The sequence below is a fragment of the Chelonoidis abingdonii genome, chromosome 1, assembly GCF_003597395.2.
Source record: "Chelonoidis abingdonii isolate Lonesome George chromosome 1, CheloAbing_2.0, whole genome shotgun sequence".
NCBI lineage: Eukaryota > Metazoa > Chordata > Testudines > Testudinidae > Chelonoidis > Chelonoidis abingdonii.
In genome coordinates this window covers 334,478,311-334,504,321 of record NC_133769.1, presented here as the reverse complement: position 1 = coordinate 334,504,321, position 26,011 = coordinate 334,478,311, and the positions used below count along the sequence as shown (strand labels likewise).

General features: G+C 41.5%; 1 protein-coding gene across 1 annotated transcript in view; it reads left to right on the top strand.

Moving 5' to 3' along the window:
• The window catches only part of PARP4 (poly(ADP-ribose) polymerase family member 4), a 117,184-nt gene that overhangs the window by 8,553 nt on the left and 82,620 nt on the right, over positions 1 to 26,011 (top strand). The window contains exons 3-9 of the mRNA XM_075066109.1: positions 7,250 to 7,445; positions 8,635 to 8,773; positions 14,143 to 14,221; positions 17,657 to 17,770; positions 21,749 to 21,898; positions 23,683 to 23,820; positions 25,431 to 25,604. Of these exons, the coding sequence (XP_074922210.1) occupies positions 7,250 to 7,445; positions 8,635 to 8,773; positions 14,143 to 14,221; positions 17,657 to 17,770; positions 21,749 to 21,898; positions 23,683 to 23,820; positions 25,431 to 25,604 (990 nt within the window). The remainder of the gene's footprint in view (positions 1 to 7,249; positions 7,446 to 8,634; positions 8,774 to 14,142; positions 14,222 to 17,656; positions 17,771 to 21,748; positions 21,899 to 23,682; positions 23,821 to 25,430; positions 25,605 to 26,011) is intronic.

The following is a 26,011-nucleotide window of genomic DNA, read 5'->3' as shown; positions in this document are numbered from 1 at the left end:
CCTTACGAAAGATTCAGGGTCTGAACAGCCTTCCTCCAGTGAGGAGGAGTCTGAACTACAGGGTGGTGTTTCAATGCAATCAGAATTCCATCCTCGGAGTCCTGTCACCTGGGGGCAGAGGAAAATTGTCTCAGACTATCCTTGAGACCCTGCCTCCTGGTGCATTAACCCCTGGATGGCACCACCTATGCCTTTTCCACCACCATGGCAGTACTGGGCCCCATGGTCACCTTTCCCTCGGCTATTCCAATCTGACGAGACACGAACGTCCAAATGATATGACTCACTTGGCGGCACCCTCCCATTCTCAGGATCAATTAACTCCTGCTCCTGATCCAGTATCAACTGAAGTACCAACCGAAATAATGCCTGAAGAAGCTTTACTTTCCTCCCCTCTACCATCCTCAGACGATTTTTCGAAATTCCAGGATCTCTTTAAAAGGGTTGCCAGCGAGCTTAGAATCAATCTAGAGGAAGTACCGGACCAACAACATGAGTTAACGGACATCCTGCAACCCTCTTCTTCATCCAGACTGGCATTACCAATCAATGCAGCCCTTCTGGAACCTGCTAACCTGCTAAGTCCATCTGGTCAGGCTCCGCCACAAGCCAGCCTACCTGCAAACAGCGGACCGTAAATACTTCATTCCCTCTAACGGCTCTGAATTCCTTTTCTTACATCCTGCCACCAAAACTCACTGGTAGTGGCGCACGCAGCCATCAAAGGAACAAACAACAGTATTTCCGCCATACCCCCAGCCACAAGGAAGGCAAACACTTTAGACCCTGCTGGGATTGCAAAGTGTATGCCTCTTCCAACCTTACAGTATTTCGAATTGCCAATGTATACCGCAATTCTTGGCCGAAGTACGACCATAGAACTATAAAAAGTTCATGGGACTTTATTGAACACATTCCAGACTACAAGAAACAACAGTTTACATCTTTAGTTTCTTAGAGGGCCAAAATCATATCACGCACAAGCTCTTTTCAAGCGGTATTGCTGCCATCAGATTCCAGCCTGCAGCAAGATCCACCCGCTATACGGCGGTGTATGCGCTGAGGTTCATGGCTCTCCTCTTCCCTCTTTCCTCGCGAGGTTCAGACGCACCATAAGGAGATCTCCCTTTTGATGGTGATAAATCCTTTGCTTTCCACCACGAAGAGGTGCTCCACTCAAATGAAGGACTCAAGGGCAACTCTTCGATCCTTAGGCATCCAAAACCCTACAACCAGAGGCGACAGTACAGATATCAACCTTACACCACCGTCCACGTACCCCCCGTATACGTTCAGCATTTCCCAGCATCTCAGAGGATCAACACAACAACACTTAACGCCAGAGATCCAGATACCAGCGGCGTCACCCCAAGTCTTTCCGGAATCGTGCTCAACTTCCTCCAACTAATAAGCAGATTTGAACCTTTGGCTCGAGGTCTCGTAGCAATCGTCCAACTTTTCAGCGTTATGCACTGCCTACAATTACCTCTTGGACACCGCCTACAGCCATTTTTGCACCAATGGCAGAATCATATACCACCGACAAGTGGGTATCCTAGAAGTCATCACAACTGGGGTATTCTATCCCCTTCCTCTCCTTACCTCCACCCACCCACCTCTCCGTCCCTCTGCAGGGACACCTCTCATAGAGCTAACACCTCCAGCAAGAAGTACATCATCTCCTTCACCTGGGGCTATCGAACTTGTGCCCGAATGCCACAAGGGATGAAAGGGTTCTACTCTCATTATTTTCTTAACAGAAAAGAAAACTGGAGAGGCTAACCAATCCTCGACCTCAGGAGGCTCAACAAATTTGTCAAAAGCAAAAGTTCAAAGATGGTTACTCTCACAACAAATTCCAGCCCTGGAGCAGGGCGATTGGTTTTCAGCCCTCGACCTACAAGATGCCTACTTTCACATACCGTCACTATCCACCCGGGGACCCACAGACGTTTTCTTCGTTTTACCCTCGGCTTCAACGCATTTCCAATACAGAGTTCTACCATTCGGCCTTCACACTGGCCGGAGCCCCTCGAGTTTTCTCAAGTCCTAGCGGTAGTCACTGCCTACTCTCAGGAAAAAAGGAGTCATGTGATATTCCTTTTTCTTACCTCGACGATTGCCTCCTGAAAGTTCGACGTTCGACGAGCGAAAAGGTCCTCCGCTTCCACACACAACTCACCATCGAGTGCTTCCCAATCCCTGGGCTGCAAAAATAACACAAAGCAAACATCCACATTAAGTCCCTACGCAGCCATTCTGGAGTTTTATATGGAGCGAGCTTCGACTCCACAACCGGACTGGCATCTCTCCCACCCGACCGATTCAAATACCATACAAACTGGTCTGGCTACGAGACTTCGCAAAGCCCCGGGTCACGGCCAGCCCGAGGACTGGGGCCTCCAACTACTAGGGCACATGGCCTCGTGCACCTTCTGTGGTCCAGAACACCACGGTCTCTACATGAGGTGCTTCCAAGCTTGACTGCCCACGGTTTACACAAACAAACGTGCAATCCTCGCTAAAACAAACACCTGGACCATACCCTACTGCCGACGTCAAAGACTCCTCATATGGTGGACCAGTCCCACTAACCTCTGCTCTGGAGTCCCCTTCCTCCAGACCTCCCGGCCACTCTGATCATAATGGCAAAAGACCGAAAAAACGATGCATCCCTCACGGGCTGGGGGGCACAGACATCTACTCTCCACAACTGTCCATGGCTATGGTCTCATTCCGAGACCTTCCTGCAACATAAAGTTCTAAAGAACTTCGAGCTATACGTCTGGAATGCCTGCCACGTGCTTTTCCTTCACTAATCCAAGAATCAGCATGTACGCATATGACAGACAACATTGCCTGCATGTTCTACATAAACAGACAAGGAGGGGCTTGTTCCCACTTTCTTTGCTCAGGAGGCCATAAAACTCTGGACATTGGTGCCTTGCGAAACCACATCCGCATATCAGCTGCTTATCTCCCAGGGGTGATGAACCACACTGCGCTCCGACGAGAGTTAAGCAGACATTTCCCTTCGCAATCGGAGCACGAACACGGGAAGACGATAGGGACGAGGGAATCATCTACAAACATATTTCGCACTTGGGTCACCCAACCATAGAGCGCTCTCTTTGCAACCACGAAAAAACACAAACATGCCTCAATTTTGCTCCAGGCGGGACACTGGGCAAACACTCTGGGGCTCCGGAGAACCTCAGAATCGCATTCATTGATCTCATGGCACCGGGACTTAGCTTCATGCATTTCCCCAATACCATTGCTGGACAACAGGGTCCTCATAAAGATACTATGAACATAGGATCTTGTCAGGGTGATCTTGATCGCACTCTTCATGGCCCGAGACAACCGTGGTTCCTTTCCTCAACAGAATGTCAATGCTCGACCACCGATCTCCCTGCCTCTCATCCTGAACCTTTTATTCACAGCAACACGCCGGCTTTCTTCACCCCATCTCTCCATGCTTCATCTCAAGCCTGGTACCTGCATCTGGTTCTCCAACCAGAGAACTAGACTGTTCCGACCAAGTTCAGAGGGTACTTCACTAACACAGCAGACACAATCCACCCACCTACCACCTATCTCCGAAGTGGAAATGATTTCACAAATGGTGTTCAACTAAACAACTGTCTCCTACCTCTGGCACCTCTTCGCCTGCATACTCGTACTATCTATTGGACATTAAGCAATCCGGCCTTTCCGTTCAGCACTCCATCAGAGTCCTACTTAGCTGCCATCACAACCTTTCTTCATAAGTTACAGTTGACAATCCACCTTGGTCTTCGCTCATCCCATCACCAAGCGTTTCCTAAAGGACTCCAAACCTATATCCAGACATTAAAGCCACCTACCCCTCCATGGGATCTTCACCTAGTATTGTCCTGTTTAACTCATCAATCCTTTGAGCCCTTAGCCGGCACTGCTCCTCTTGCACTCTCTGATGAACAGCACCTTTTTGGTGGCCATTACCTCGCTAGATGGGCAGGCGATGATAGGCCAGCAGCCCGGTATTGGGCAGATCCACCATATACGCTCTTCTTCAAGGACAAAGTTACTCTCGCCTACACCAAATTCCCTTCAAAAAGTTCACGGTTTCATTTCACATCCAATGAACCAATACATCTACCAACTTCTTTCCGAAACCCACATGCAAACTCTCTTCGAAGCCACAATGCATTACCACTTTCAGCATTGTGCGCAGGGCCTTATCGCTTCTACCGCTGGACAGAACCAAGTACCTTCAGAACTCTTCCTAAGAGCTTTGTTCTCCAGCATCGCAAGTGCTCCCAAACGCATGCCTATCTCTCATACCAAAGACTTGATCGAACTGGATCTCCGATTGCATCCTGAGACACTGCTATCAGCCATAAAAACGTTACGCCTCCAGCACTCCCTCCGATCAGAACAGGATTCACCTATAGATCATGTATTCTTACCGATCTGTAACCTTCTTACGTTAAAGTACCACTCTGGACTGACATTTGTAGTGCGCCAAGCCACTTGGTCCTCCGAGCACACATTTGTCAAACACTATGCCCTTACTCAGGGCCCTCTCTCTGACACTCGATTAGGCAGGGCAGTATTATCTACTGCATTCCTGCCAGATCCAAAGTCCCTACCTCCTTGAGATACACTGCTTCGAAGTCACCTAGAGTGGAGCCACCCACAGGGACATCTCTCGAAGAAGAAGAGGAGGTTACTCACCTTGTGCAGTAACTAACGTTCTTCGAGATGAGTGTCCCTGTGGGAGCTCCACTACCCACCCTCCTCCGCTCTACTTCGGAGTTGGGGTAGCCTCCGTTGTAGAGAAGGAACTGAGGGAACGGGCCGTGCATGCTCACTAGAGGTATATTCAGAGCGGGGGCCAGGCTCTGAGCATGCATGGCTGGTACGAGTACTGCTGCAGAAATCTCCGATCAAAGGCGCAGGGGCACACCGACACCTAGAGTGGAGCACCCACAGGGACACTCATCTCGAAGAACGTCAGTTACTGCACAAGGTGAGTAACCTTTTCTCCTTGCTTGTTTCCCAGGCTTCTTGCATTTATGTATAGGCATTTAAGATAACTCGCTGATCGTCCTGCCTTCTCAGTATGAGGCAGGAATTCTCCCCTCTTGCACTCTCCTATTCGTGATTCCTCCCGGTATCCCACTTCACCACTTACCTCAGGGCTTTGGTCTCTTTTCCTTGGTGAACTTAGTTTAAAGCCGTCCTCACTAGGTTAGCCAAGCTGCTTGTGAAGATGCTCTTCCCTCTCTTCATTTAGGTGGAGCCCGTCTCTGCCTAGCACTCCTCTTTCTTGGAACACCATAAAAGCATAGGACTGGAAGGGACTGTGAGAGGGCATCTAGTCAAGTCCCCTGCACACAAGGCAGGACTCTGTAATAACTAGACCATTCCTGACAGGTGTTTGTCTAACCTGTTCTTAAAAATCTCCAATAATGGAAATTTCAGAACCTCTCTAGGCAATTTGTTCCAGTCCTTAACTACCCTGACAGAAAGTTTTTTCTAATGTCCAACCTAAACATCCCTTGTTGCAATTTAAGTCCATTGCTTCTTGTCCTATCCTCAGAGGTTAATGAGAACAATTTTTCACCCTCCTCATTGTAACAACATTTTATGTACTTGAAAACTGTTGTCATATCTCTTCCCCCGCCCCCCACCACCAGTCTTCTCTTTTCCAGACTAAACAAACCCAATTTTTTCAATCTTTCCTCATGGGTCATGTTTTCTAGACCTTTATCATTTTTGTTGCTCTCCTCTGGACTTTCTTCAGTTTGTCCACATCTTTCCTGTAATGTGGCATCAGAACTGGACACAATACTCCAGGAGAGGCATTATTAGCGCAGACTAGAGTGTAAGAATTACTTCTCATATCTTGCTTACAGCACTCCTGCTAATATACCCCCAGAATGATGTTTGGGGTTTTTTTTTGCAACTGTGTTGCACTCTTGACTTATATTTAGCTTGTGATCCATTGTGATTCCCAGATCCCTTTTCACAGTACTCATTTCCCGTTTTATATGTGTTCAATTGATTGTTCCTAAGTGGAGTACTTTGCATTTGTCCTTATTGAATTTCATTCTGTTTACTTCAGACCATTTCTGAAATTTGTCCAGATCATTTTCAATTTTAATCCTATCCTCTCAAAGCACTTGCAACCCCTTCCAGCTTGGTATCATCTGCAAACTTTATAATCATATTCTCTATTCCATTGTCTAAATCATTTATGAAGATATTGAACAGAACTAGACTCAGGACTGATTCTTGCAGGACCCTACTCGATATGCCCTTCCAGCTTGACTGTGAACCACTAATAACTACTTTCTGGGAATGGTTTTCCAACCACTTATGCACTCACCATATAGTAGCTCCATCTAGGCCAGTGATGGGCAATCTGTGGCCTGCGGGCTGCATGCGGCCTGTCAGGGTAATACACTGGTGGTCTGCGAGATAGTTTGTTTACATTGACCAGCCGCAAACACGGCCACCTGCAGCTCCCAGTGACCATGGTTCACCATTCCCAGCCAATGAGAGCTGCGGGAAGCAGCATGGGCCACAGGTTGCCCACCACTGATCTAAGCTATATTTCACTAGTTTGTTTATGAGAAGGTCATGTAAGACCATATCAAAAGCCTTACTAAAGTGAAGATATGCCACATCTGCTTCCCCCCATCCACAAGGCTTGCTACCCTGTCAAAGCTATTATGTTGATTTGACACAATTTGTTCTTGACAAATCCTTGTTGACTCTTACTTATCACCTTACTATTTTCTAGATGTTTGTGAATTGATTGCTTGATTATTCATTCCATTATCTTTCTGGGTACTGAAGTTAAGCTATCTGGTCTGTAATTCTCCAGGTTATCCTTATTCCTCTTTTTATAGGTTGATATTATGTTTGCCCTCTTCCAGTCCTCTGGAATCTCTTCCATCTGCCATGAGTTTTCAAGGATAATCGCTAATGTCTCAGATATCTCCTCCGTTAGCTCCTTGAGTATTCTATGATGTATTTCATCAGGTTCTGGTGACTTGAATATATCTAACTTGTCTAAGTAATTTTTAACTTGTTCTTTCTCTATTTTAGCCTCAGAATCTTATCTCATTTTCATTAGCATTCACTATGTTGTTTACTAATAGGAAATTAGTATTGAGTAAACAAACTAATGAACTGCAGTAGTTACCTATTTTTGTATCTGCATAATGGCTGTGATTTTTAATCTCATTTTTAGTGTACACATGTCATTGTGGATAATGTTGCTGTACTCAGCTCTTATCATCTGAAAACTATAGAGAAGTATCGACTCCCCATTGTAAGTGTTGATTTTGTATGGAAAGCAGCTGAAGAAGGAAAACTTTTACAGATTGATGGCTATGAGTCTAGTAAATCTTTGGAAGGTAGTTCTGATCAAAAGCCAAGCCGTTATGGTAAGTGTATTTAGTGAAGTTTTTTATGGGCTGGTATCTTTGGAGAGGAAGATTTAATTTAGAACTAATTTCAAATGAATTAGCAACAATAGTTGTTTGCGAAAAAGTAATATAAATAGAAGATGCAGAAAAAAGGCTGGACTAATGGACCGCACCATATTGGAGTCTTTCCCATTGATTTTAATGGGCTTTGGATCAGGCCCTGGATCAAGACTATGGGTAAAATAATAAATCCAATCATTGCAGTCTTTTTGAATACACTGAAAAAATATCACTTGTAGTTAGCTAGAAGCTTTAGTTTGAGTCAACAGTATATATTGGGTTAACAGAATGCTACAAAGATGGGTATTAGTTTCTGAGACAACAAACTTTGAGGAATTATGAAATCTAGAGAACAGGATGTAATAGTAGAAGTATGAAATTAATAGCAATGAGTGTGGAAGAAGGATTTGAACATACTATAATTAAGATACACAGATTTCAATTTTACTTAGAAAGAAAAATACAAGCAAAAAAGGTCCGTAGTGATGCTATGAGAGACTGCCCAAGAATTTGAAAATAGACCAAATAATCTGTTTTAGGTTATTAGTCCCCTCATACATTGTCTTAATTTTTTTTTTTCAGTCTGAAACCCATTCATTATTTCATGCCCCTCTCCCTGTGTTTTTTTTAACACTTCTAAGTAACTTTTATTTCTTTTTGGTGATAGCAGTGTCTGCTAATGAAGTGTCATCTGTGAGTTTTATGTGTTGTTCACCTCGTCCGTAAGTTTGTAGTAAAGATGTTGTTATATTTTTCTGAACTCTTTGTAATACAGAATTTAGTATCTCTTGGATAAATTACTATTATGGATCGGTGTGGTCTTGAAAAATAAACGTAGGGTTAGGAATCAGTAGCCTCTGAGTTCTAATCTCTGCTCTACCAGTGACTCACTGTTGGATGTTGGCCAAATAATGTTACCTCATTGCCTCACTTTCTCTATTTGTAACCTGCTACTGTTTACCTCAGCTACCTGATAGGAATATTTTGATGATTGATTGTTTAGCATCTGTACAGTTCTTTGAACACATAAAGCACTTTGCAAATACTAAGTCGCATTATTGATTTTTGAGCTATTAATGTATTAAACATAAGTAAACCAGATAGAAGGAATTATGCCAAGTAACGTATTTTGATAATACGATAACAGGTGAGAAAAACCACTCCTCTTCTGAACATGACATTAAGGAGAAACAGGATGCCACTGAGAAGAATGAAAACTGTGGCCCTGATCCCACTCCCTTGGAAGTCAGTGAGAGCTCCGTTGGGCCCAATATGGAGAACATCAGGTAATCCCTCTGCCCATCATAAAAAAAAAAATGTATTTTGATATTAAGTGTGAACGGGGATCAGTTTATGAATTTGCCAGCATGCCTGTTAGATTTTTAAAGTTGAAATCTAGCAAACTATGTTTAACCCAATATGTAATAGAATCCAGTAGGATAAACCTTTTTTATTGAGTCCAGGGAATGTTAGCTTACTAGTTTAACACTAGGTTCTTTTCAGGTCAACTTTCAGCTTATCCTGATTTGAGAAGTACTGCTCACTTGCTTATTCTTAACCAACCAACAATTTATTAATTCACCAGAACCACGTTAACATAAATAATCAACAGTTCCCCATGCAAATGTAGACACAGCCAAGCGTGTGTACTGCAGCACAATATGATCTTACAAGCGATTATCACAGACCAGAGTTGAGGCTCAGTAGTTATGTCAGAGAACAATGCAAATTACCAAGATTTCTCATTACATTTACTTATGGATCAACAATTCTTAATCAGTTAGTACCTAACACATTTATCACAAGTCCAAGGGTGCACTTGTCTGTAAGGCATTTTAAAGGGTGTGGTTACTTCTCTCTGGCACGATTGGTGCAAAAGGGACAAGTTTACAATATTAAAAGCAATTGCTTAAAACAACTCCTTTCAATCTCTCTTACGCCAATTTGACTGGACTTACAAAGGAGTTAAAATCTCATGGGCTGGGTAGGGGGGCAATGTTCTTTGTGTCCAGGGCCCCAATAAATTTTAATCTACTTTTGATTTCAATGATTTTGGCCCTACTATCAATTGGGATCCCCTAATCTAAGCAATTTCTCTTCATATTCCAAAATTATACCCTGATTTATGTCTTTTAACATTTCTCCTTCCATGGGCCAGACAATTCCTATTCTAGAGTGTAACAATTATTTACAATGAAAAACAACAAAATCTTTACAATCTTCTAAGTTTGGAGGACATACTCCATACATTATTTGATTATACATAAGTATTTCACATTATTTAGGATTTATAATAGAACAAGAGGCATTTTTCACATATGAAAGGATATATATCTGACTCACAAGGCAAACTGCTGTGCAGGTGCTAATTTGAAGTGAAGGACAAGTTATTCACAGTATATTTCATTTACAAAAAACACAGTGTATAGTTTATAGTCAGTTTGGGGTGAAAACAGTCTGCATAGGAGAGATGGATGTGACCTTTGCTAATTTATTAGCTAGGTTGTGGAAGAAGAAAGAGGTTTATCCATTTACAAATTTGAGATACTTGCCTATGTGATTAACAATACTCTCATTTTAGCCATTTTAGTTTCTATAGTTGGGGAGAAGAATGCTCCACTTTGGCTGATCTATGGTCCTTAGACAAAGTGTCTCACATGATGTGAAATATTTGCTTATTGTCTTCTTAGGTGGGTCCTATTTGGGGATAAACAGAGGTTGCTCTTCTAATTTTTGAGAGCTAGAAGTAGTAATGAATCATTCAAGGGATACCTGTCGCATATGTTCCTTGCAATATTTTAAAAAGGAAAAGAACAAAACCGTGCCCCAGCTCCTGCAGTCCCCACAGAGTTACTCTGGTGACTTCTACAGGTTGGATGCTATCTTGATAACGGTATCTTTTAAAAAAAATCCTGAACCTTTCTCTGTTTTCTGTATTGTGTATATACGTGACTATAGATAGAGCTTTCATATCTTGTTTTAATAAAGAAACCATTTTTGCTTTTGAATCCTAGTTCTGAGATTTGATTTGACTTTTGTTCCAGCTCAGCATATGCATGAAGTATTAGCACGTTGCAACTTCAGATATAATTGTTTTTTCGTGTTGGCTAATGTTTTTGAGATATATGTGTGTGAAATTTACATTTACTTTTGAAAACCCTGCCAGGAGCCCCAAAGACTTAACCATTTCTAAAACCCTAATGTTTTTGAGTGCTTTTTCTTTCCACTCGTAAAAGCTCTAAGTTGCCTCTGGATTAAGTAATGACAGAGAAATTGTAGAGGCTATTATTCTGTAATGTAGCCTAGGATCTTGGGAGTTTTAGAAAAGACACATTAAAAATAATAACAATAATTAATAATAATCACGGATTTGATCTGAGCCTGCTCCCAGTGAAGTTAGTAGCAAAACCCCTCACTGACTTTACAAACATGTCCATGATGAGGTAGGTGAATAAATATTATCCTCATTTTACAGAAGTATAAACTGATGCTGAGGGTCTATATTGTTACCCTGAGTCACTAGCTGCATTTGAAAGCAAGTTGTTGTTGGGGGCCCACAGTAACAGGATTTCCTGGAGGAATTCTGGATGTTTCCATTAGAATTCCCCTGGGCATGCACACTGGAGCTCTACCAACCTCTTACAAGGTACAATGTGGGATTCCTCTTGTGCTTAGGTGGCCAGCACAGGGTAGTCACCTTCTCCCTCCCTGTCCACTTTCAGAAAGCCAAGCAGTTCTGCCACTACTGCTGTTCTGATTGCCTCTGGTTCTTTTGTAGTGTCACAGAAGAGAGGGGAAGTTGCCTTGTGTCTTCTCTTTTGTCTCGCATACCAGTGCAGGGCTGTCCACAAGTACCTTCTCCAAGAACATACTGAGAACTGCAGGGGCGGCTCTAAGGATTTTGCCACCCCAAGCACGGCAGGCAGGCTGCTTCCGGTGGTTTGCCTGTGGAGGGTCCGCTGGTCCCGCGGCTCTGGAGGACCTCCCGCAGGTGTGCTCCGAAGCCGGGGGACTAGCAGACCCTCCGCACGCAAGCCGCCGGAGGCAGCCTGCCTGCCGCCCTCATGGCGCCGGCAAAGCACCTTCCGCGGCTTGCCGCCCCAAGCACGCGCTTGGCGTGCTGGGGCCTGGAACTGCCCCTGGAGAACTGTGAGGCAGAGCTGGGATCAGAACTCAGAAGGTTTTGGCTCCCAGCTCAATTCTCTAGACCTCACTGTTGCCAAAAATGTAGTTTTAATTTGGTTGTGCCCTGCACTAGGCTTTTCCACACAGCAGTGTGATGTGTTGTATAAGTTTGTGATTTATAGAGTGCATTAACATGTTGAGCATTAATTGGTCTGATAGACCCTGATCGTGTGCTTTAAGGTAGTGCTGTTTGAAACAGTAATATGTTAAAGTGAACTTAGAATGCGCTTAGAAATCACACCATCATATAGCTTATAGCCCCATCATGGAGACACACCCTTTTTTAATTTTTAAAACAAGTTTTACAAGTATCTTTAGCATACAATGTAATCCTCCTATTTAAGTTGCTAAGTACTCCAGACCATAACTGCTATGAAGGTGCTTTCATGAGGTGTTGGGTAACAATACTGCATCTCACATTTCTAATGAAGACTTCATTCTTTTTTCTTTCAAAAAAAAGAAAAAAATGAACTAAAGATATGCAAAAAACAGATATTGACATTAAGTATCTTTAAAGCACTGTCTTAACAAAAAGCAGGACATTCTTAATGCTGAATGATACTGCATCGCTGTTTCACTCAGGTTACAGACGATAGTCTTCTATGTGACAGTTTTGAAACTGATGAGGATTTTGCATTCCATTTAATTTTGTAGGATCATCACACAACAGAATGAGCTGACAGTGAAGCAGTTATCTGAAAGGTGACCTGCAAAGGCGAATGGAATAAAAATCCTTGTGCTTTTTCTTAATTCTTTTTTTTTTTTCAAGCTTTGTAATATCAGGAGTGGTAAAGGTTGTCTTCCTTAATGTTGCTAGAGGCCTAGAGAACTGTATGAGCTTTCAGTTAAAGAGGCAAGGATATTGAATCTTTCATAAACAGAGCTTTTTCTCCCATTCCCCTTCCATTTTGGCAGATTTTAATCTCCTGTGACATCCTAATCTGCTAGTTCTCAAGCAGTCCAGAGAGTCCTCCATCAAAAACAGGCAGTTCAAACTGGAGATTTCCAATTAAAAAACCCCCAAAGCACTTTCATAAAAGAGAACCTCCAGGCCTTTTTTTTTTTTTTTTTAATGCATCTTAAGAAAGCAAAAAAAAAAAAAGAAAAGTTTTTTTCCCCATTTTCAGATCACCTTTAACTTTGACTTTCTTAGCTTTTGTATTGGTTAAATAGACACATACACCTCTACCCCGATATGACACTGTCCTCAGGAGCCAAAAAATCTTACCGTGTTATAGGTGAAACCATGTTATATTGAACTTGCTTTGATCCGCTGGAGCGCACAGCCCAACTCTCGCCCCCCCCCCCCCCCCCAATAGCGCTGCTTTACCGCGTTATATCCAAATTCGTGTTGTATTGGTTCGTATTATATCGGGGTAGAGGTGTATATCTCAATCCTGCATCCCTAATACATGCAAAACTTCCATTGATCTTATTGGGAATTAAATAGGCAGAAAAGACTGTGGGCTCAAGCTCTGTGTTTAAAAAAAATAATATTATAACATAAAATATATATATATAATATATTATAATTATTATATTATCATGTAAAATAATTGATTATGATTTTAAAAGGCCACACTGTCTTAAACTAGAGTTTTGTTCACTATAGCAATTTCTCTGGCTACAGAATTTCTCTGCTAAAACAGGTAGATTTTTGTTTACATTCCTGTCTGGTCCTTCTACCACAGAACACTCAATGAATCCGATTTTCAGAAATGCTGAGCACCTGCAGCTACTATAAACCCCCCAGCACAGCTGAATATCAGTGTATTGAAGTTACTCCTATGCCAGCTGAGAGCAAAGGGCTGATTGTTACTGTAATTAAGGAGAGAGCAAGTTGCATAAAAAGAAACAACTAAAACACTCACATTTTAAAAACTTATTAATAAAATACATGCTTCACTGGCATTAAAAGCCATCAGTGGTAGAATAGATGTTAATTATTTTCTAGGAATGAATCAGTTACAAATTATACTTATTTGCTTAAAATACTTGATGTTGAAGGGCATGACTTTAATATTAGGACATATATTTAAAGTCTATGGACAGAGTGGGACTTAATCTCCTGCTGATATTTAGGATTGCTAAAATGCAACTGGATAGGGAAAACTAGATAAGGCATTTAGCATATTAGTGGGCCAGGCAGGTAAATCACATTTGTTCATTTGATTGCCCAATATTTTTTGCAAGATGAGTAAAGTTGAAAGCCAGTCTCCATGTTCAGCTTCAGCTTGGACTCACTGATCAGTCGAAGTATCCGTGACATGTTATGTGCATGTCAGGAGCTTGTGTGGCACTGATTTTCACTTGTTCAGAATAAGTTTTTGGTTTTTCTGGGCTGTGGGAAAATAAGCTTATATTGTATAAATGTAGGCCCTGCACTTAGTGTGATGCTGCAACCTTGTAAAATTACTAATTTCTAAAATTTATTTTAAAATATTTAAGAGAATTTCAATTCTGATTTCAGATTTTATACAGAAAATGATCAAGATATTCCTTATTTTCCACAAGATTTTGAAGTTGCAAAATATGATGTCCTGGAAAAAGTAAGCATCTTTAGTGACATCTGTTATGTTAGTAGAATGCAGTAGGATCAATAAATGGTTTGCAGTTCTGTATGCATTACTTTAATTTTTTGCTTTAATCTTACCAATTATTATGCCATCAGGGTCACAAAAACGAAGAACACTGTTGACAAATTTAAAGTAGTGCATCTTTCAGAGCAGCCTAACTTTACTTGAAACAAAACTCTAATTTTTATCACTATAGCATCCCTAAGGTAACAAAGGACAGTAATATGTATATTCTTCTGACAGTTTATACAGTTAACAAAGATTTTATATGTAACCTTTCTACCCCTCTGAGTTGGCAGCAACAAGGGCCGGGTTCAGTATCCAGGGGTTCCGTTTCAATAACACCATGCATAACCGGCTCGAGCCCCCACCCAGTGACCTGGGACACTTACATACCACACCCTCCTGGCACCTCTAGGAGCGATACTTCCCCTCTCGCAAGCATGGAGTCTGAGTGTAGCAAAATCTTTTTAATAAAGAAGAATCAATGCGGCATCCCATTGGAGAAACACCACAAACAGAGTTTGACACAAACCATAACCACTCCGAAGTACCATTTGGCAATGTCCTTTCCCCTTAGGGTCTTAGTCCAACCACTCCTAAGTCAACAACCAAAAGTCTCTGGTCAATGCCACCCAGAATCAAGAGTCTATCTGTAGAGGTCCCTCCCCCCAGCCTGGTGAAAGGGGCACCTTACGTGTCCAGGCCAACTGCCCTGCCTCTCCGTGGGTTCTGCTTCCGCCTCTCCTGAACTGCTCGCCTTACAGCCGCTTCCACCCTGCTCCTCTGCCATCCTCACAAACGCTCCGCTCCACCAGCTGCCCCATGAGCGCTCCAGTTGTCCCTGCAAACTGCTCGGCTCCGCGTCGCTCTGTGGCTCCCACCCGTCCCACAGCTACTCCGCTCTGCCAGCCGCTCCGCCTTCCACCAGCATCCTGGTCCTCCAGCCATCCCACAAAACTGCTCCACTCCGCCAGCTGCTCTGTTCCCACAGTATAGCTTCAAGCACCCCACTAGTAGCACACAGCACTCAGTGCTCCAGCTTAGTAATTCAGCTCTTTTTGATTTCACTCTTAGTGGCTCAGCACATAGTAGGGACCCCACGTGCTAGTGCACACATTAGCCCAAAGTGAGGTCAGCTCAGCAACCTGTGTCTAGAGTCTTAAGGGAATAAAAAAAATCAACTCTGACATTCCACAGTGAGAGAGGAGGGTGGAATTGGTGCATCTGCGCCACAAGGAGACTACACCACACAGCACAAAATACCTGTCCCCACCATCTCTCAATTCACTGGTTTTGGAACCATGTCCTTGTCTAGCAAGTGTCATTTAATTATATTGAGACATTCTGTTATAAAGCAGTCTCGTAGTTCCTCATTCACATAATCAGGTGGCAACACTTTATTTATCCTGCCCCAATAATGAAGAAATTGGGGATCCAGAAATGTCAAAATAAGCATCCAGCTCCTTGCTGGCTCCTTGCTGGGTTGCCTATGCAAATATTTGAGATTTCACATTCCGGACATCTTTCCACACTTCCCATATTCACCACCAGATGTCAGGTACAGCTCCTCCTGACTCTGCTACATCTATAAATACATTAAATGGAATTTAAATACAGTAAGTTTTATTTCAAAATAAGAAACTTTCAGATCTCAAAATATAGAAGAAATGTACATTGCCCACAGTGATCGTCTGATACTGACTGGAGCTTCTGGTGCTGTGATAATGAAAAATAATAAATAAACTGGTCTACAATTTTTGAAAATCGTCTGCTTCAGAGTAAAATGTGGTATTATATGATTTTGATGTGCTGAATTCAAATATGACAATTAAAACAACTGATTGGCTACTGTTTCTAAGATATTTAAGTTTTTTACATTTATGTCTATGTATATTATGTAGATAGTAGATTTTCATCATAAATTGTAAACCTAGGTCTTTTCATGTGTTTATAGTTGCTTTACATGATAATATTTCACCGTCCTGTTTATGTAACACTTTAAAAATCAGCACAAAGGGTTATATAAATAAAATTTTTATGAAACAAAAGGCAAAAAACTATTATGTACATAGTTTAGTCCTATTCAGTGTCTACTCGGCACTTCTTGGCTGTCTCTTGTATTCATTAAATGGAGCATCTCTGTCACTGTCCAGCAATAGTCTGCAAGCATTGATGGGATCCATTAGCCCTGATAGCATTTCTCCATTGTTGCAATGTCCTGGTGAAATCCTCACCGTGCTCGTCGCTCACTTCTCCGCAGTTCGGTGGAAAAAAATCTAGATAGAGTGCAAAAAATGTATCTTTAGTGACATGTTGCAACCAAGCTTTTGTGTGCTGAGGAGGTTTCCACCAACAACCTGTAGTTGTCTGCCTTGTTGTTTCGAGAAAATTTATTGCCACTAACGGAAGGCTTTCCATGCCGTATTTTCCCCCACGCAGGCATGATCACAATGCATCATCTCGAAGAAGTTCACGAATCTGAGACCAACAAAGACACCTCCTTTATTTACTTCACTTAACTTGAAATTTTCCACGGAGGTACTTGAAAGCTGCTTGTGTTTTAGTTAATGGCCTTGACAAAGTTCTTCATCAACCCACTTGATGTGTAAGGTGTAACAAAATCTTCCTTGATTCAACAAGTGGTGGATGCTGAACCTTCCTCCAGGCTCCAATGACGTTGGATGGCCAGTCTTGTCTTGATGTAGTGGGAATCTCTGCACGACTATCCCATTCGCAGAGAAAACAGCGAGTACTTTGTGTATCCAGTCTGCAGACAAGCAAGAGAGCAAAACTTCAAATCGCCACAAAGCTGCCACTGATGTTGGTCATAGTTTATGCACCTCAAAGTTGTATCATGTTGTCATAGGTTTCCTTCATATGGATGCATGACCAACTGGAATTGATGGCAAACATTGCATTATGCAGCAAAACAGCTTAAGACTCGTCTTCGATGAATCAGATAACATCTCCACTCATCTGGATGTGAACGATGTTGAGGCTGCCATCACACTATCGATGTGTGCAGCTACAGATCACTTCATGAAAGAAATGGACAAGATCCTTTTGACTCAAGGGAACATGAAACCCAACATCACCTGCCAGGAGATCCACTGCTGTAGTCTGAGCCAAGACTAACTACGAGCAATCAACAATTTTAAGCATCATTTTCGTTCTCAGTGACCCAGAATTAGTAAAGTTTGACTACATTTATTTCAGAAGCATTTTGGCTGTAGAGCAGTGAAATTGCTGTACATTCCACTAATGCTTTCATAGCAGTTCCCTATACAATATGGGGGACGTGGGGAAGTACATATTATGACAACAAACAGTTGAAGAAAACATTAACAACAGTATGAATGGGACATGTATTGAAATAAAAGGGTTGTGTTGTTTGTTTTTTTTCAGATTAGTACTGAGATAGGCAAACAAGTTGTAGTTACTGAATTGCAGTGTTCCCAGGAATCGTGTGAGTTTCCCTTTCGAATATCTGCACATTTCAGCATGTCAGATGGATTCAAGGTATGAGCTGGCTTTTGTCATTTATTTCAGTGTATTTAATAAATCCATCCCATAGTGCCAGATGCTTGTCATTCCTGTTTGCAATCAGATTGCTAAATATAAATAAAAGAAAAGGTCATTCTACTAGCTTTTTGACTGACGTAACTGACTGAAAGTAGGCTCCCAGACACAATGAAGCTAATTAATCTTTCCTGCAACTATTGAAGCCAATGTCAGTGTAACACAAATGAGATCAATTATTTGAATATAAACCAGGATGAATTTGCCCCATTGTGTCACGTCAAGGACCCTATTTGGAGCCAATTATTTGCCAGTCCCGTCACTTCAAAGTTGGTAAAATGACTTTTCCTGTCAGTTATTTTTAAGAATCTACCCAACCATTACAGACTTTGTGAGTAATGCAGCATGCTTGCCCTTCCTGACCCTCTAGTTCTTCTCCAGCAATCCTAAAAGCATTGCCTCTTTGGGTATGTCTATACTGCAATAAAAGACCTGAGGCACAGCTGCTGCTGGCCTGAGTTAGCTGACTTGGGCTCAGATTGTGGGGCTAAAAATTGCAGATAAGATGTTTGGGCTTGGGCTAGAGCCTGGACTGTGAGATACCTCAAGGGAGGGGGCTCTCAGAGCCTGAGCTTCAGGCTGAGGTCAAACGTCTACACTGCTAATTTTAACCCCACAGCCTGAGTCCCACTAGCCCAAGTCAGTTGATCTGGGCTCTGAGACTAGGTACAACAGGTTTTATATTGCAGTGTAAATGTACCTTTTGTGATGGGGATTACTTGTACAGGTGGTGCTGTCTAGTGGTGCATACCACTGGGTGCCAGCTCTGCTCCGTTTCCAACGTCCCTCTGCAGCAATTGTTCTAAAGCTAAGTGGTCCACCTTGTGTTAGGTAGCAACTACGCCTTCTGGCTGGGTCACCAGATGCATTCACTTCCTTTCAGGGTAACAGAGTCCAACAAAATAGATACAGTCCAATGCCCCCAGAAAAGAAAGAGTCTTCAGCCCACCTACCGGCTCCTATAGGTGGAGCAGTCTTGACTCAAGGCTTACAATATCTCTGTACTCTCCTCTTACCCAAGGTTGGGGGAGATAAAGGGGTTTATGCCCCTACACACACAGGGCAGTTGGTAGGAGAGCCAAGCCCTCTCTCTCCACCAGGCTCTGACCTAGGATCCCTATGAGAGGCAGTCATAGCATGTACCCATTTCAGGACTGCATTCTGGAGCCACTTCCTACCTCCTGCTTCCCCAGTCCAAGGAGTGGGCAAATGCCTCATTAAATGACCCTCCAGAAGTTAGAGCAAAAGGTTCTTTACTCTTAGGGAATGGCTAGCTCTTCCTTTAGGGCCTGAGGTAACTGCTGCTAGCAGAACTACTTTTGCACCCAGGACTTCTGCTGCATTCTTACTTAGGAGTTCCCAAGGTAGGTTTCCCCCCTTCTTCTTCATACCTTGTTCATGGCTTAGAATCTTGCACCTTTCCCAGTATTCTATCATTTCCTGGATCTGTTATGCATAATTTATCTTTATTCTTGTTAATTAGAAATAAATTACTGCTTAACCTACGATGCCCTGTTAGAATTCTGAAAAGAACCACTTCATTCTTCCTTTCAGGGTCTTAGATTATATCAACATTGTCAACTGTTTGGCATACTATTTAGAATTTTCTCCCCTTCATTTAGTTTGCTCACAGTTCTTGACATTCCTTCCTTTACTCATTTTTCATTAGATGTCTAAATTTCAGTTTTCTTAAGGAGATTCCTTGATCAGTTTGTTCATAATTAATAGCCCCTTTTGTCTGTTTATCTTCCAGTCTTTTACATCCCTGCATGCACCAGAATCCATGCTATTACTATGGTTATATCCAATTGCACCAGTTTGGTTGTTAACAGTAATATTGCATTCAGAATATCATTTCTGATGTCACACTTTCCGTTGTAAATTGCCTGCTGTCCTGAGAAGGAATCAGATAAGATGGCCTTGGCAGCTGACCACACGTCTAAAGCATAGTTTAATGCTAGCATAATCTGTTAGCTAAACCGTAAAAATGGATACAAAGTTAGCCTTAGAACTTTCTTGAGTCTGAGTGAGGACACGCAGAAGGCTGTTTCCACTCTTCCCACTGTTCCTTCATCTTTTGAGACATCTGTATATATATATGGCCATAGTGTCCCCACTTATCACAAATACATTGATTTCTTATATCTTGTATATTTATCATTCTTCTCCTTTTATTTATTTGATTATATTATTTCATGCCTACCTCAGTGGAATTGTTTTCCAATGATAGAGAATTTTCCCAATAACTGTAGATTTTGATCTCTTTTAGTCCTTTTCCCCATTAAGATTCTTTATCCACTCTATACCCTGTTTACATGGGAAACTTTGAATTTTTGCCCTACTTAGCCTCCACTTAATTCCAAATAATCATTATATATTCGCTGAGTGTTACCTAGTACTTTGGCCCAAAAGGTTAAGTCTAAAAACTTCATTCTAAGAGTGATAGGCACTTCACTGGCATAAGAATGAAGGCACCACATGCAATATGCAATAGCTGTACTTGGATGTAGCCTAGTTTTCTCAGATCTGTGTTCACTGCTGACCTAACGTCTTGGTATCCATACTCAATAAGTGGCCTAATTCCTGTTCTGTATAGCATTACCACCTTTTTCATATCCACTCCCCAGTATGTTCCAGAGATACTTTTAAGTAACTTAGCTCTACCTTTGTACTTTAATATTTTCAATATGGTCCATGAGAGGCAGTCATATAGCTACAACTTTACATCTGTTTGGATTTTCCTTGTTGTTAACCATCATTCCCGATTAGTTTAGTCCAGGGCCAGCCCAGAGGGCATAACAGGGGAGTCTGGGAGTCTTTGACGGCGAGGGGGCCCCGCCCACTTCATGAAGCAAATTTGGTGGGCAAGGGTGTCCTTTTCCGCTCCTGGACCAATCACCAAAGTGCCCACGGAAGACCCGCGGTGGGGCCCCCCCGCTGCTGAATTACCACTGAAGTGGGACCGCCAGCCGAAGTTGCCAGGTCTTCAGTGGTAATTCGGCAGCAGGGGGTCCTTCCACCCTGGGGCAGAAGGACACCCCCCCGCCGCCCCCGCCTCCGAACACCCGGAGCGGAAGAAGCTCCAGGGGCCTGGGCCCCACAAGAGTTTTCTGGGGCCCCCAGAGCGAGTGAAGGACCCCACTCCAGGGGCTCCGAAAAACTCTCGTGGGGGCTCCTGCGAGGCCTGGGGCAAATTTGTCCCACTTGTCCCTCCCCCCCGGGCGGCCCTGGTTTAGTCTATGGAGAATTTGAAGGCCCGCCTGTTTCTCTATTCTGTACTTCCCTTAAATGCATAATTGAAAGTGCTACCAAAAGAATAAAAGTTTCTACTTTTGGTCCGTATGACACAAGGCAGCAACAAATAATGTGATCCCTATTCCTGTACTCATCTCCTTGGGGAGGTTATTTATCATGATGTTAAAGAGGATTGGGCTAATTACACTCCCCTGTGGAGTTCCTTTTGCAGTTGTGTATGTGTTGGAAAAAGCTTTCCCTATTCAGACTTGTTGATTTGCTGAAGTCCCTTACTCCTATATACATTCTTCCTATAATATCCATGGAGCCTACTTTATGAAGTAGTCGTACTCTCCATAACACATCATAGGCTTTTTCTATGTCCAAAAAGGTTATTTCCCCTCCCATTCCAAATTGTCTGTTTCCCATTTAAGATCCTCCTCCAACTGGAGCAAGCTCTGTATGTGCAGAGGGGTAGAGTCATCTGGGCCCGGAACTGCTCCTCAACCTCTTCTGTCTCAGTGTAGGGTTTATGTGCCCCATCACACTCTTAAAACTTGTTATGCTACAGCTCTAGATTAACTTTACGCACAAGTCTCTCAGCTGGTAGTGTGACATGCCACAAAACTGGGACACTTCTGTAAGTCTTGTTTTTCTTATGTATTTTGATGTTGTCATTCGCAGAGTAAAAAACAGTTCATAGCAACTAAGACTTCTGAAGAAGTAAGAGAAAATTATGAGATTTATATTGAAGATTTGAAGAACCAGGATCTTCTGTTAAGAGAAACCTTTCCACCAAGTGCAGACTATTTAGCCTCTATGAAATTACAAGAGGTTAGTATGACTTATTTGTTTGTATTCTTCTAGTCTTGATGATTTATATTAGTTTCTGATTCTCTGAGTGTGAGGATTACGGTTTAGATTTAAGTAGTAGAATATAATAGGTTAGGGAAAATGGTATTTATGGGCTAATATTTTGAAAGATTTTTAGGAATAATGAACTAATGGTTTACATTACTTTACTCTAATATATGAAAAGCAAATTTAATCACGCTGTAGAGAATTCCCAGTATTCGTATTCCACCATAGGTAAGTACATAGAATACTCCATCAAAGTCCATGGGAGTTGTGCCCAAAACATGATGTCAGGATATTGTACAATTTGATATTTTCAAGTGCCAGAATTCTCACTCATTTATAGCCTTGATCCAATTTCCACTGAAGTCTGTAGGAAGACTCCCTTTGACAACAGTGAGTTGGATCCTGGCCCCAGGAGTATTTTTCAAATAGGTTTGATTGTCTTTCTGCTATTGAAAATAGATGTAGTGTAATACAATTTTTTTTCCATGTACATTTTTACTGTAACCAATCTACCCTCTCCTTTGCCCCAGATAAGCTAAACTACGTGTTGACACAAAACTGGCTTTAAGATTATAGCAGCTATATCCAGGAAATGTTAGAATCCCTTGTATTGTTTTCTCTGAAGTAACACAGCTATTGTCACTAAAACTTCACTACCTTCCAACAGTTCTTTCCTATTTTAAGCACAGAGAAACATTTGTGTTGTGTCTGATACTGCTCTGCAGTAACTGCTGGAAAACACTGACTTTATGGCAACAACTGGAGCTCAAAAATACTGCAAAAAACACCCCAAAACAAATTTTAATAATGTTCCTCAGTACACATGAGAAAATCTCTCCATACTTTCTTTAGCTGCTTTGGATGTATGGATTACACTGGTTTTCATGGCCCTTCCTTTCTTCTCTAGCTTTGCATCCCCAGTTTTTACCTGTATGAGAGGAATGTCTTTGTGATAGACTTATACAATTTTTTGCAGCTTTTTGAACCAGGAGAAATAGTATGCACCCTAAATGAAGACAATCATTTTGAATCCATCCATCCTGAACTTACAGGAATCAACTGCATAATAAAGAAAATAGTAAGGACATGCAGTCCATTCTAGCAAAGCTTACTGTTTGCAGTCCATTGTCCTATTCATTGCATAAGCAATAGATCCATCATTCAGCAGCTGATTGGCTCCTGCCCTCACTGAGATTGGAAACAATTTTGGGGTAGTCTGTCACAAAGAATAATGAAGGAAAGGAAAGAGGGAGCAGGGAGCAATTGAGTTAGCTGAAGAGCCTGTGCAAGACAGAGACTCAGTATGAGTTTAGGGAATTGATTAGAAAAATTGTTCACAAGAGTTATGACTGTGGTGAAAGTGGTTTGGAGATGGTTTAAAGGAAAAGGAGAAAGAATTGCAGTGTAGTAAATTTTTTTGTGGAGTTTCTTCCAGCAGAGCTGGCAGAATATGTCACCTCATCTGGAGCTTGTTTGCACTATATTTTAATAATAAATCCCATTCATTATCAGATACTCCACTCAACTTTCAAGCAAGAACAGCTTTACCATGCTCCACATCCAGAAGACTTTTTGTAAGCAAGTCTCCCATTCAAGTCAATTTGCCTAAATAAGTCATAGTAAATGTTAATGTACATGTATTGTAGCGTATCGCTTATGAGAACAGGGAAATCAATGGGAGTTTTACCAGTGTGAGAAGTGGAGGAGCAAGTTCTGCATCTCTGTTTCTTTAATTAACTGATATTTGTTTACTGCAGCTACTTCTGGAGGAAGCCATAAATTCAAGCACTTTATCCCAAGAAACAAGTGCTTTTGTGGACCTGATCTGGGCAGAAGCACTTGGTCATTTGGATCATTTACTACTTGAACCAGTAAACAACATCAGCCTAAATGATGTAAGTTAATTTTACTTAGAAATGGTTACTCTTTAGGAACCAGTGTTATCTAAGTATTAATATAAGTATTTTGTTTCCAAGCAGGAGTATTTTGCCCTTTCCAACCTGGGATCGGAACTATACTAGATACAGTTGTATTTAAACACACCTCCACAACTGTATCTTGTGTGTGTGTGTGTGTGTGTGTGTGTGTGTATATATATGTCCAGAGACTGTTGTGGGTGCATTTTATAAATCAATTTAATATATACATTAAATAAATTTAGACATACTATTTGATATGGAGATGTGGGAGCCTGTCTACTGCAATTTTCTATTCATTTCGCATAAGTCACCAGACATTTGGTAGATAACATTCAGTCATTGCCAGTGTAGGTAAGATATGAACCACAGTCCTAGACATGAAAAAGTCTGTATCTCAATGTGTCCCTCTGTAAGAATTAGTTGATAAAATTCATATATTCTGACTGGCTTTGCTGCCAAAGTAGTTAATTTGTAAGAGAAACATCATTATGTGCAATTTTCTAAGAAATAGTCTTAAGTTTTTAAAATATAAGAATTTAAAAGCTGTGGTTCAGTTAGCAACGTTGCCAAAGGGCCATTTTGAAGCCAGGATCAACTTTGGATCAATATTGATATAGAGTAGAACTTGGTTACAAAGTCCCTGGCTTATGTCACCACTGTTACACTACTGGATATTACTTATGGTTTGTGTAAATTATATTGAAGTTTACCTCTTCCCTACTGCTCTGTGATCATCAAACTATCACCTGGCATTCTACAGAAAGGATCAAATGGGAATGTATTACAAGTAACAGCTGTATTGAAATTCAGTACAGCTGTGCAAGCAAATCTATTTCCTCTAGGAATGGTGTCCCTAGTCTCTGTTTGTCAGAGGGTGCAGATGGATGGCAGGAGAGAGATCACTTGATCATTACTTGTTAGGTTCATTCCCTCTGGGACACCTGGCATTGGCCACTTTCGGTAGACAGGATACTGGGCTGGATCGACCTTTGTTCTGACCCAGTATGGCCATTCTTATGTTCTATTTCCTGTTTTATTTCAAATTTGGACAGAATGTCAAATGGATAATGGTACTTCAGTGCAATCTTCAGACTCTTGCTATAAATAGGTGTTCGTCTTATGTACCAATAGATAAACTAATGATTTAGAAGTTTAATTAATATTTATTGTTATCTTCTTGTAGTTTCCAACCATAAACCCTCTGGGATTGTTTTCCATTATTTAATAAAGAGTTAGTCTGACCTTGTGAATTTACAAGAAACTAAAGCACTTCCAGCTAATTAAATCCATGTTCTTTTTTGTTATATACTTGGGGTGCATGCTGCTCCCCTTACTTCGTGAGTAGTCCTACTGAAATCAGCACGACTACTTGCGGAGTATCTCAGCATGAAGGTAGAATTAGGTCCTTGGTTTTGAATGCCAAACTTAGGTACAAAAAGCCGTACTGATGTTGCGATAACAAAGAATAAACAAAAACGTATTATCTTAGTGTAGAAAGAAATTACCCTCTTTCTAGTATTTACCTTTCTCAGGCTTGTTGCACTGTTTTGTCAGGATTTCATATTTAATAATCTCTTCTCTTGAAGGTGAGCAAAGGGGAAGGTATTCTACTTCAAATAAAGAATGCAATAAATGAGGGAACAGCAGCAAAGGCACTGAAAGCGATGATGATGGAGTTCTATCGAATTATACGTCACAAAAGTGGAATAGACTATAATATTACCAAAAAACTGTTATCTAGCAAACAGGACCTCTGTCAGGTAACACTTTCAGATTGTTAGTTAGCTCTGATGTGTCCTGTATAGTGTCACTTATAAATACTGTTACACCAGTGAGTAGGATATTTTTTAACTCTTGCAAGAGCTACTAAAATGTAGTTCTGTTGTGAATCCAGATAGCAACGGGGGGCTTACCAGTGGTGCAAAAAAGTTACATTTAAAATATGGTCAATATAATTATCTTTGGCCATAGGAATGTTTCTGATACCAGAAGTCCCACATCCCATCTTGCCCATGACTGATGATGTGGCAGCAATATAATGTTTTTATAGTTTAATGTTGTATAATTAATGAGTGTGCAGGTTAGGTACCTCATCATGATATGTTGTTATACAGCTCATACTATATGATCACAATGGTCCCTTTTGACCTTGGAATCTATGAATATG